This window comes from Melitaea cinxia, chromosome 7 (assembly GCF_905220565.1).
Source record: "Melitaea cinxia chromosome 7, ilMelCinx1.1, whole genome shotgun sequence".
In the NCBI taxonomy this organism is placed as follows: Eukaryota; Metazoa; Arthropoda; class Insecta; order Lepidoptera; family Nymphalidae; genus Melitaea; species Melitaea cinxia.
Window position 1 is genome coordinate 3,306,174 of NC_059400.1, and position 13,729 is coordinate 3,319,902.

Sequence of the window (13,729 nt, forward strand, 5' to 3'; positions counted from 1 at the left end):
TTAAAGTTATTTAAATCTTTTGTAGCCGTATGTTATATGAAATCTATAGAATTATATTGAATTTGACTAATTTTATCTTGATATCGTGGATAACTAATTTATTTAATGTTTGTTTAGCGCAAATCTAAATATATCATAAATGTTTTTTAACATATAATAATAATATGTGAGATGGCGTGTTATTTTTTCTTTCTTGACAGTCTGAGTGTTAATTTTATAATTGTCTGCGTATATAGAATAGAATTTGTACATATACAAATGGGAAGAATATATATTTTTAAATAGAAATTAAATAACAGAACGAGTCAACATTTATTAATTTTTTACATCACTAATTTACTGTATTTATCTTCGATTTAGTGGTTTTAAAATAACTTCATGCATGCTCTTTTTTGTCAATACACTGTTTCGAATCTTCAGTCAATCCAGATTTGAATGGTTTATTTTATCAATTTGACACAGCCACGTTATTGAGTCGACTACTTTAAGTTTTTTAGGTATTTACTTCTGGAAGGCTATGTCGTAGTTGACTATTTATTTAACTTAACATTAGATTTCTTGTCGAAAATATATCGATTCGGATTTGGTTCGGACACAGTAGTCACTGTATAAATAAATCAGATATGACTCAGGTCACACGCATGCACGCCAACTAGAAGTTACGTCAGTCATACTGCGGAATGTCCCTAAGACGAATATAGATTATAGTAAAATTAAAAAAAGTGCCTGGATAAAAAGTAAACGTGTCAGAAGTGAAACTTCTTTGGCAAACTAATTTTTAAGTCTCGTTTATATTTATACGAATCTAAAACTAGATTTTCGTTACAGTGCCATCGACAAAAATGTTGCAGTTTCATCAAAACGTTGCCGTTTCATCCGTAAAGATTTTACCCTCATTCACCTAAAGAAGTTTCTCTTCAAAAAATAAAACTGTCTCTCTCTCTCTCTCTCTCTCTGTGTGTGTGTGTGTGTGTGTGTGTGTCAGCTCCGACACACGACTAGAGTTTACTCCTTCAGATCGACTGTAGACAGTTTAATAGGCACAAAAAGGGTTTATTAATCTATAAAAAGATTAATATCATATCATAAGGTCGCGAGAAAACGTCGCCGTTTCCAATATCATCCATATAAGTAGTTAAAGGAATTCGACCATATAGTTACAATCAGATAAAATGATCAACACATGATAGGTTATGTGCGTGTTAATTATATCCATTAAAAATTAAAATAAAACAGAAATGATTTTTCACAATAATTTTAATAAAAATAATATAGTCTTCCTACATGATATTATAAATATTTCCACGTTAAGTTATAAAATACTAACTTACTGTAAGCTAAAATTATCAATAAGTATCATTTTGGCACGCAGCATAAAACCATTAGTATTCGAACTTTTCTTCATTACATTACCATTACATACACGAATAATGAAAAACATTATTAAAAATTTCATTAATTATTTTCTGGCTTCAAATGTACTCGCTAATTATTAGTTCTGTGGCGTTCAAAGTTGAATACATTCAAATTCTAATTTACATACTTATGCCAAATTAATTGCTATATCATTTTGATATGACTTTAACAACACTTTCACCTACAAATACATTAAATATAATCTTAAATTCTAGTATGTATTGTCATTTTAGTTTCATCCTAAATTGTGCTTTCGTATTATTATTGATGAAATAAAAAATTCTAAATGTAGAAGGAATTAAATTGATAAGTACACATTACATTATTCTTCAGTGTTGAACTTAATAATAATAGTTAGATATACCTATTGTTATATTAATAATATGGAACTGTAGCATGTCTCTTAGTATCTTTGGTATAGTTACTATATTATGCATTAAAATTGGCTAATTAAAAGCGAGGGATTTCTGACAAAACCAATATTTGTTCATTTAGAAATCGCTAATGAGTATTCGTAACCACTATTAAGTTATAAACCTACGTAACCCTAAAAATAATTTATTTACAGTTACATTCAGTCATATCAAATAAAATCAGACATTAATTAATATCTAAGGACCTTAAAATTGAACATTGTTTTCAATTCTATTCAGTTAGACCGTAATTCTGTAATGATGTTTATTGAAAAATCATTTTGCAAAATACGTAAAAATTATATAATGGCAACACAGGCATTTATGGCACAAATAATAGTGGTTATACATAACAAAACTAAAAACAATCAACAGTACGTATTAATAAATTCTGTGTGCAATAAAAATATATAGCATTTGTCATTGTTTTAACAATTTTCTGGCATTACTTAACCAGATCAACAAATAAAACGAAATATGAAACTGAAATGTAAACAATTATAACTGCTAGATGATAATTTCTGCACACCACACTGTTCCATTCCATAATCTTGCAAGGAATTTAATACGGCACTTTCAAAAGAAATTCTATGAATGTAGGGACTCACTAGAACCTAACTAGTTGGCGATCCGGTCGTACCATATATTCGAATATTGGGACACTATCGTAAATATTGTTTTGTAATATGATATGAAGATAATTTTGAACATGTAGGCACATGTAGATCTGAGCGCGGTATTGGTGTGGAACTGTGTTATGGGTCGAGTTAATGTGATGATAGTTCTAAATGGAACTGTGATTCGGTTTGAACCGGTGAGCATTACGATGCAGCCTGTGTCGATGACGTAGAGGCCACCGTCACGTAGGCCGACGAACAAATCTCGGTAATGGAGCTCGTAAGCCCCTGCTTCTTAGAACCAAAGGTGGTATTTGTTCATCTTCTTCTTCTTCCATATCGTCTCCACTTTCAGAACCATCTTCTCCGCTCCATAATTCTGGTTTGACAGCTTGGTAGGAGGCTGAGAAACCTTTGAATACTATTGAGTCGTCAGTACGGAATTTGACCAGCAGCGCCTCAGTTGTGGAAACAATTTCTGGTGGCATCTGTTGAAATAAAATGTGAAAAGACGTGTGAAATGTAGAGCACAGTAAAACACAGTAGAAAATAGTTATCGACATTAATTAGATAATACATTTACAAATGCTCTATGAACCTCAAGAAAAAATTTTTTTTTAATCGTCTATACCGGATTATTTACCTTAGTACCACAGAAGCTTCCGTAATTTCCAGAACTACCTTCTAAACCTCCAAATACTTGAACCTTATCATAACCGCAGCTATCTTCTGGCTCCAGCTCAAAAGTGAGGAATGTAAGCCTCACGAATTGACCAACAGGAGCAACTATACTCCAATCACATCTTGAGCGAGATTCGTAATAATCGTGACCGTAACGTGCGTGAGAATATAAATGTTGCACTGTCTCTGTTGCTGCAAGGTAACCTCCACATGCTAAAAAAAAACAATATTATATTCGTATATACACATTCAATGTGATAAGATTAGTCGATATTACCTCCTTTCCTTGAGGCTTTTGGTCATCATTAGTGCATTAAAATATCCAACTTTAAAAGAAATATATATTTAAAAAAAAAAAAACAATCCTTAGAGTAAGTTTCAGATATTAAATTAAGTTGAGAAATCCTATTTTATTAAGAAACAAAAAGAAATATCATTTCCCATCCAAGAATTTTTGTTTGGTTCTGGATTATTCTTATCGGTGAATATACTATATTAAATGTTAAATATCCTCACCTGTTGAATATGTAGCTAAAAATCCTTTCCTCTGAACCGAAGCGTCAGATTTAAACACAACGTACATCTGATTGTATGATGCTACTACTGGGTGGGGAAGCTTGCTGCCACAAAATCGTCCCAATGTCTTCTCATCAGCAGACGCTCCGTCATAGATTGTCACGTGATCGTATGTGCATTCCTATGAAATTACCAGATATGTCAATGGAAAAGATATTTATCTAAATTTTAATTTAGACACGCTGGTTATGGATTTGAGCATTTAATTTTGTTTTCGATCATGTCTTTATCTATGTTATCTATGTTAAAAGAAGAAAAATAAAGTAAAGTAATAGATAGGTTAATTTACTTTTACTTGCTCGTATTTTTGCTAAATGTCATGTTATAAAAATGTCCTCATTTGTTTGCGAAATCAAGTAGTGACACTTTTAATATCACACTCACGGTTTGGTTACTTAGAGGATGATACATAAGAAAGTCTTTAGTATGCTATAAATAAGCTTTGTAGAGTATTCTTATTCCTGCAGGATCTGGTGATCTGTCTGCTCCTTAATAGGCAATTAAATAAGAAATCCTTATTAATATGTACTATTGAGGAGGTACCTACAAGATTTAGTGGTGTTTTTTAATGTTATAATCAATCTTCGATTTTAATATATATCCTCAATTGTTTCTTTTTTCCTTCTCAAATGTTTATAGTTCTAAGAACGTCATACCTGATGTGGTTCTAACTCGAAGACATTAAATATCAACTTGATGCGATGTCCAGGGGTTGTAGAGAACTGCCACACGCAATCCTTTCTTGGCGGATATTGATCAGGGTAGTTTGGACTGAAAGTAATGATAAAATTAGTGCAGTTTATCACATCACAAAGCATATATAAGTATCTAGATAAAGCGTTACAAATATTGCATATTTTAAATGATAACGAGATATGCGATTTTAATTTTGTTGCTTTTTTGATTTGATCTGTAAAAAAAAACATACATTTTCGTACATTTTAGTATCTTCGAACTGTCAGAAAACTACTACTAATCCCATACAGAAAAAAAAACAAAACATAAATAATTAATTAATAAGAAAATAAAACCTTGCAGTATATATTATGTTATTAACAATATACCTAAATATAGTGCCGTGAGGATGCGTAATGTCATGTTTGCAGCCGCCCTCTTTGCAGTCGTGTTTGTTTGGATGCAGCGTGAACCCGCTGTGGCACGCGCACTCGTACCCGCCCAGCGTGTTGTGACACTCGTGTTGACAGCCGCCATTGTTATTAGCGCACTCATCGACATCAATGTAGTACGTTGCCGCAAACCCGGAGTGATGGACTGAGGTGTCTGACGTGAACTGAAAGAGAATATCAGTGAATCATAGATATGAACACCAAAAGTGTAGAATCGATACTTATGAGTAGAAACACGTTTTTGACGTGTCAACGTCGTCTAATAAATCGATGAACGCCGGCGGCATGCGTTGGCGCCACGGTCACAGCACTGGTTTGTGGCTGTTACGCTAGCGGTTGCGGATTCGATCCCAGCACATGACAAACATTTGTATTTGCCATACAGATGTTTGCCCTGATCTGGGTGTTTGTGCAGTCCTTGTGGGTCTCCCCACCGTGCCTTGGAGAGCACGTTAAGCCGTCGGTCCCGGTTGTTATATATAGTAGGGAATATATCCGCCAACCTGCATTGGAGCATCGTGGTAGATTAAGCTCTGATCCTTCTCCTACATGGGGAAAGAGGCCTTTGCCCAGTAGTGGGATATTACAAGCTGAAGCGACATAGACGCAGTTTATAATTTTTTCATTATGAAATTCTGATCTGAGAAATCCCAAGTGTATGCGAGGGATATTTAACATAGTCTGGTTTAAAATTTACCTGAACTCTTAGTACTGATCCCTCAGATGTGACAGGAGCAGGTAGAACTGATCCACAGAATGCTCCGTGTCGTCGCAATACATCATCACCTAATCTTGAATGTACTGTGACACTATCGTATTCACATTCCTGCGAAAAATAATTATTTTAATATATATTTTTATAATAATCATCATCAGTTTTGTTAAGGCGTACGTGTTTCGTAATAACGTCATTGAAACTTACAGGATTCATTCATGAAACTAAGTGAAATTGATACATTTTGAACGCAAGTAGCTAGTTTTTTAGGTTCAAAATTTTATACGGTTATATATAATTGCGTTTGCTCGCAAACGAAAAGCAAAACCGACTTCAATTACATCGACGAGTAATACAACGTAGATCGACGAAAAAATAGTCAAGCAACTACGCGTTATCAAAGATTACAGAAAAAGTAGTTATCAGATCTCGATAAAATTTATATGTGACCACATGATAAACATCAGGTTTCGATTAAATTAAAAATTATCAAAATTGGTACACCTAATAAAAAGGTATTACGGATTTTCGAGAGTTTCCCTCGATTTCTCTAGGATCCCATCATCAGATCCTGGTTTCCTTATCACGGTACCAAACTAGGGATATCCCCTTTACAACAAAAAAAGAAAGCGTGCGAAGTTATGCGGTATAATACAACGTAGGTTGACGAAAAAAGCGTCAAGTAAAAACGCATTATTAGATATAACTCGAAAAGTAGTGGTTAGATCTCAAATAAACTTAAATGGGACCAATTGGCACACACCACCTTTCGATTAAAACAAAATTTGTCGAAATCGGTCTACCCGGTCAAAAGTTCTGATGTAACATACATAAAAAAAAAAAAAAAAAATACAGTCGAATTGAGAACCTCCTCCTTTTTTGGAAGTCGGCTAAAAATGAAATTCACAAGGTATTCGTATATACATTCGTACACATAAGGTCAGGTTTGCGTTTTTCTCTTATCATTTCTACTTAAAAATATTAAAATTAAATCAAGTCCATTTTTGTTAATTATAAAATTTTGTAAATTAAATGCTCGTAAACTAACAGATTTAATTATCATATAACTCATAACTATAAAATAGTGACCTATGATTACTTGCAAACGCTGTTAAGCTAGATATTCAATGATCTCCATGTTTCGCCACACATTTGAGTGACGTGTTCGCTTACGACAATTTCCGTCCATTAGACAAATTAGCTAGACCTTGCCCTAGAGATGGGAATACTAGTTCAATGTGGTTTAATGAAGATTTAATTAAGTCAAGGTTCTGACGATTTTGGTATGTCAACCATTTTTGAATTTCGAAGTAGGTTTTGGAGATATTATTATTTATATTTTGGTTATTTTTGGCATTAAACTTCAAATAACTTCAAATGGAAGTCTTTCGTGTAAAATAACTTAGATTATGTTTAGACACGTTTATTGATAAAAATCATTTTATGCGTCAAATACTCAATGAAACAGGCGGTTTGGTTTATAAATTGCAAAACAACGTAGTTTATCTGACAAGGTAGTAAATGAAACTGTTGTGTTGGGGGCTTAAAAATATAGGTACAAGGCAACATTAGCTTTAGACCATATACAGACATTAATCACAAGTAGGGATCGAAAAATGAGCACCTTTACTGCACCAGCCGACTATCAAAGTATAGTGTCATATATACCTGATGATACATATTGTTGCTGCCTTCCAAGTCGAAGTGTGTGAAATTAAGTGTTATACGATGATTAGGCTCGGCGACGATTTCCCACAAACAGTTCTTAGACGGAGGATAGAGGTCGGGAAAAGACGGTGATGTGATTGTACCGTTTGGACCGTAAAGGACTCCACCACAGGCATCTAGAAATAATATTCCATTAAACTAATAGTACCACCTCTAATTTAATAGTACCTCATACTCAAGTAAAATTTAGGAATATTTTTAGTAAATATTTTAGTCCTTTAATCTTGTTTTCATATATATTAGTAATGATCAATATATCTATACAGTTAAAAATGTATAGCCAAATTGTACGTGCACGCATAACTTTTAAACATTTGTAACAAATGAGCTAATTGTTACTTTTTATTTTCATTATTTTAAAGACAAAGGTTTCTACAAAATTAATATATATAGGTATATCTATACATTAATAAAATGGAAGGAAAGTCAAAACTGTTCATTGAATATTTTTTTAAAGAATACTTGGAGTGTGATCTACAATCGATACCGAAGCCAAAAATATGGTTTTAGAATTTTTGTCTATTTGTCTGTTTGTCTGTTTGTCTGTATGTATGTCCGGGATAAAATCAAAAAGTACTCCATGGATTTACTTCAAATTTGGCACGAATATTGTTAAGAAGTCGGGTCAAGATATAGGCTACATATTATCACGCTATCACCTACGGGGAACGAGCAGTGAACCTTTATTTCTTCAACGCATTCTGTAACAACGCCTAATCTTACGACGCATATTTGAATGTTGTTGTTATTATGTTAATAATAAACATGCTATATAAGCTAGCTCCACACTATAAATATCACGCAATATAAGTAAGGCCGATAAACATAATTAAATGAATATAGGTAGACAAGACAATTTTAAAGCAGCGCCATCTATGAGATTTTTCTGTAGATATGAAATGTAAAGAAACGGGTAAATGAATGTTTTTTTAAAAGGTATAATCGTAAGTATTTTTGGTGCTGTTTAGCGTTCACGCAGACGACGTCGCGGGCAGCAGCTAGTATTATATATGTTACGCTCAAAGATCGAAAACGCTCATTGAGCGGAAAAATAGCTCACAACGCGATGTGGTCACAGTAAAACATCCACATAGCGAAATTCGTGTTATGGCTCTAATGAAAACGCGCACGACGCGTTGTGGCAATCAAAGAAAGACCAAATAGCGAAATTCGTGTCGTGGCTTACATGCTATTCGAACTCAACGCGTTGTGGCAATGAAGAAAAGCCATGACGCGTATGGAATACTATTTGATTACAACGCACACTACTTTCCGATATAGATCCTACTAGGCCTAGGCTGGAAACGTTTTGGTAGATGTCCTTAAGAAATATTTTTCATTTTATAAAATCACGGCGTAACGTGTTTCTCATTATCAAATATACTAAGTATATAATTATATAAATTAAAATGAAACGATATCGATCGAATAGCATGTAAGCCACGACACGAATTTCGCTATTTGGTCTTTCTTTGATTGCCACAACGTGTCGTGCGCGTTTTCATTAGAGCCATAACACGAATTTCGCTATGTGGATGTTTTACTGTGACCACATCGCGTTGTGAGCTATTTTTCCGCTCAATGAGCGTTTTCGATCTTTGAGCGTAACATATATAGTCAGTAAAAAAAGTATGGCAATACAAAGTAATCTGTTCGTAGCCCGTAGTAATAAAATTAAAAATCACCTTCTCATTAAGCCTGTAACGTCCCACTGCTGGGCATAGGACTCTTTCTCTATTATATTTCTATATTATATCTCTCTATATATTCCCTACTATGAGTAACGATCAGGCGTACATGATAACAATCGGGACCGACGGCTTAACGTGCTCTCCGATGCACGGTGTGGAGACCCAAAAGGTCAGACATCCCAACCGAAAAGAAATATTTGTACGAATACAAATATCCAAAGCGAGAATCGAATCCGCAAACCGTCGGTGTTTTAGGCGATTACTCGCACCACTACACCAGAGCAGTTATTAATAAATCAGCTTCTAGGATAGTATAAAATTTTCTTCTTGGGTTTGTAAAGACCGATACTCACTCTCGCATTTCTTTCCATCAGAATGTAGCTCGTATCCGATATCGCAAGCACATTCATATCCACCGAGAGTGTTAACACAAGAGTGGCTACAGCCGTGATCAATGGATGCACATTCATCGAATTCCTTCATGAAGGTTGCTGAGAATCCAGCCTTCTGCACTGAACTGTCTGACTCGAAGATTACTAGGAGTTTGTTTGAGTTTGACCTGAAACATATTGTGATACTAAGGGAAAGATCTGATTTTAGTTGATAATTATCTTATATAATTGATTCATTGCTTGAAGGTCTATCAAAGGCTTAAAAGTAGGTACATAGCAAGAAGTAAAGACTATAATTTTGACAACGCGTTAGCGCAGTGGTAATAGCACTGACTGTTGCGCTGGCGTCGCGGGTTCGATTCCCGCTTACGACATACATTTGTATCGACCATATAGATGTTAGTCATGGTCTGGGCGTTGATGTTTGTGTATTGTATGTGTTCCCGGACGCCCAACACAGGAGAAAATCCTACTGGGGGATCCGTTGAGTGTGAAACGTTTATTAATTCTTATTATAATAATAATTATTCTCTTGGAGGAAATAATAAGTTAAATTTCAAAACAATATACTTTCACCTCCGTTTATAGTTTTATATCTAAGGTTATAAACATAAACTCAAAAGATTTATTCTGTACACCTACCTAGTTGATGACAATGTATGTTCTATATTATGTATATCAATGTCAATAACTTGCCTAATAATGCAGACAAGGCCACAGAAATACATTAGCGGTAAAAATAAGGAGAAAACTTTTTCCATTGTTAAAAAATAAGTTAGTAGCTTATCTTTTTGTAAATACCCTCCATAAATTTGATGAATACAAATTTCAAGGTATTTTCCTCGAGCATTGAGTACGAAATTAATTGTAAGCACAAACTGAGCACATGAAAAACTTAATGGTGCTACTTAAGCCCGCGTTGTTCTCAAGGCAATTCGGACAATTAACACACATTTTCACTTAATTGTGTTTTGTATAAAAATTCTTATACTACCCGGCAATTAGGTGCTCAAAATGTTATCGTAATGTTTTTTCTTCTTTAGATCTTAATCAGACGCAAATCTTTGATTTTGTTGGAATAAAGAAATTTTCGTACGATTTTATTCAAGATGGGTAAGTTCAGTGTAATGAGGTTAATCTTTAAGGTTCCATTTTCTATACAGAAAACACTTATTTCTTATTTTAGTCTCCAAGAAAGAAGGGATTAGAACAGATTTCAGGGTAATTGCTGTATATTTATATCTATGTTCAAATAAGAAGTATTGTTTACATCAAGATGTCCGAATAAATACTATACCAAAAAAATACACGATTTTTTTAACCTTTATGGTATTACCTGATATCCGGTGGAATTTTGTGTCCACAAAACATGCCAATAAGTGGGCTGTCCATGGAATCACCATCTCTGATTTTAACTTTGTCATAATTGCATGTGTCGTGATTTTCAACTTCGAAGGAATGGAACCTTAATGCTACTTGATAATCCTAGGACAAAATAAGTTCAACATGAGAAAAATTTAGTACATTTTGAAAAGTCTTATTTTATTTATTATTATTTATTTAAAATACAAAGAATCTTAACTAAAAAAATTAGCATTCAACGGTGTGACAAAAATCATTGTTGATTTATTCCGCACACCGGCATTCGACATCGTACGCTCACTATATCAAAAATAAATCATTAGCATAATTTTAACAACTTAACAGTAACAATACGATTAACATTTTTACACAACTACCCTCCAAGTTTTACAAATCAATCCATCACAAAATAATACAGTCGCATTAGCTTGTTGATACACACGGGGTGATTTACATTTAACGATATTATTTATTGTTTATTTTTATTAACGATAAGGAATATTGTTTTAATTTATATTTTATATTTGTTAAGTCATTTCATATAATATTGTCTAAGAAAATAAGTTTAGCGTTCGTTGGGATTCGTTCACATATTATTATTACTCTCGTGTAGTGTAAAGTAACGTAATCTAGCTTTATGGAAAGGTTAGCATAAAAATGAACCCAAAATATAATAACGACTGTAATTACTTCATATACAGAATGTCCCAAAAATCAAATTTGTATTTTAAAAAAAGAATTATTCAGGACAATAAAGAAAAAAAAAAATGTAAGAATAATAAAATATTATAGTCGCAGTGCTTGAAAGTTCATCACAGGTGTCAGTTTCTTTTTTTTTTTTCGAAGGCTTATAATATGAAGGTACAAGACTAAGCTTTTTTTATATTTGTCTGGTAACTGTCACTACCCTGCCTCCAGTTTTCGGTTTGGTGTTGATTTTTGGGACAACCCGTATATGTTTTTAAACGATCAATAAGCAAGTTTTAATACCTTTATTAAAACAATTTTAAGGTGAAATATTGATCTAATCCAATATGAATTAGAAATAGATTATATAATGAAAAATAATTTCTAGATATTTTAAATATAATCTTCCCCATTCAATATAAATTATCTTACTTACTTGAGGTACAGACAGTTTCCAAATGCACAGTTTATTCGGCTGATAATCATCTGGGTAGTTGGGGGACTCCAAGTGACCGCTACTATCCACTTCAATTTCGCCGCCACACACAGCTGACAAATAAATTATATAACAGTGTAATAGTGTTACAGATAATTATGTTGTTTATGTTTATTTATTACTACAAAAGCCGTCATTTACTAATACAATCAATCGTATAGAATCAGAAATATATTTTATGTACATACAAGCACATGACGGAATAATCAGATATTGTTCTCTGATAATGACAAGGTATTTCATATATCTACAACAATTGATTGAATCAATACTGTGTTATTTGATTACGTTTCGATGTAACTAACCTCTGTTGTATTTTCTTTTAATAACTATAAGTATTAATACATAATAGAAAAAGTAAGCTATCATTTGATATAAAATATTTCATTAATCTCATGAACATTATGCACAATTTATTGTATTTTTTTTTATAACTTTTAAATATCATTCTGTAAAAAAAAAAGTTACAAAAGGAATAGTCAGGAGTATAGTCTGTTCCTATAACGTATTATATTTTTAGTAGAATATTAAAATTGTTTCGCTTAGTCCTTGCCAAGATTCAAATGAATATTTTTATGTCCGCTACAAATCTTGGGAATGTCAGGCGAAAAAGAGGATTTCTGCTTTTCTAATAGCATACGTGGTTTAGTACAATCTTATGCAAAATGATTGTCTCGGGTGTATGTTAAAAAGTGTTCAAATAGTAATTTGTAATTAATATGAAAATAGGCAATGAGAAGTAGTATTCAAGAATTATTCCGAATAACTAATTAATGTTCAAATATTTAGCAAATTTTAAGCGTGTTTATTTACGTTTAGTTGCTAATCCGCTAAAATAGAGCACATATTATTTTGGTCTAAAACATGGTCCTTAACGGGAGATAAATTTACAGACCATTACCTTATTTTATGATGTGTGTATCGATATAAAGTAAAGAAAAAATGTATCAGCTTGCTGCTTACTGGACAGTGTTATTGACGCTTGGGTTTGACGTCCTAAATCTTCTAACGATGACGTTAAATGGCGTAAAAGCTTGATAAATGTTTCAGCGATTGATGAGTTTGACTGTCGCAAAATATTTTCGGGTATCAAAGAATTTTCTTGGAACTTTTTAAATATTTATGGAAGTTTCATATTTATGTATGTAGTTGCATATTTAATCAACTTAGGATGTCGTTTTTATTTATTTTCCTATGACTTTTATATCAATAATAGATAAATTTACCTTCATAATGAGCACGAAAACCTTTAAAAGGTTTTGACTTCAGGCTTGGCTGATAAACCACTGTCAGCCGAGAACCAGTCGACCTTATCATAGGGCCTTTCCCAGATCCACAGATACGGCCCAGCACTGGAGCATTAGGCATGTAGCCATCAATGACTTCAACCCACTCTGTGCGGCAACCATCGGATTTGTGTATATCGATGTCTGTAAACATAAAATAAAATTATTTTTAAATTTAATTTATTTCCTTTTACATTTCGACTGACCCCTTTGGTCACATATATTAAAGACTACATTTTAAGTAAAGTTGTGAACGCTTGTTGAACAAAATTTAAGAATAATCTATTAAAATTTAAGAATGACCTTTGAAACATAATCTCTTTAAAACGGGATTATAAATTAGGAGATTAGTTACGTTAATTCAATGAATATAAAGAGGACGTAACAAACATATACTTCAAGAATTAAGTTGAAGTGAACCTTTTTCCTATAGAGTAAACTAAAAACAGTTTAGAGATCCGAATGCAAAAGTATAAATTAGTTTGTGTAACTTAGCGGATTTATTTAATAACTACTACAATAAGAACTATAACAAATGTGTG

General features: G+C 32.9%; 1 protein-coding gene across 1 annotated transcript in view; it reads right to left on the reverse strand.

Moving 5' to 3' along the window:
* Positions 1–2,688: 2,688 nt before the first annotated feature.
* LOC123655208 (tolloid-like protein 1) overlaps positions 2,689–13,729 on the reverse strand; it is a 79,171-nt gene continuing 68,130 nt past the window's right edge. The window contains exons 9-19 of the mRNA XM_045591040.1: positions 13,128–13,331; positions 11,842–11,954; positions 10,693–10,841; positions 9,318–9,523; positions 7,214–7,389; positions 5,528–5,656; positions 4,768–4,994; positions 4,360–4,474; positions 3,644–3,824; positions 3,090–3,340; positions 2,689–2,934 (exon numbers count right to left, since the gene is read on the reverse strand). Of these exons, the coding sequence (XP_045446996.1) occupies positions 2,689–2,934; positions 3,090–3,340; positions 3,644–3,824; positions 4,360–4,474; positions 4,768–4,994; positions 5,528–5,656; positions 7,214–7,389; positions 9,318–9,523; positions 10,693–10,841; positions 11,842–11,954; positions 13,128–13,331 (1,997 nt within the window). The remainder of the gene's footprint in view (positions 2,935–3,089; positions 3,341–3,643; positions 3,825–4,359; positions 4,475–4,767; positions 4,995–5,527; positions 5,657–7,213; positions 7,390–9,317; positions 9,524–10,692; positions 10,842–11,841; positions 11,955–13,127; positions 13,332–13,729) is intronic.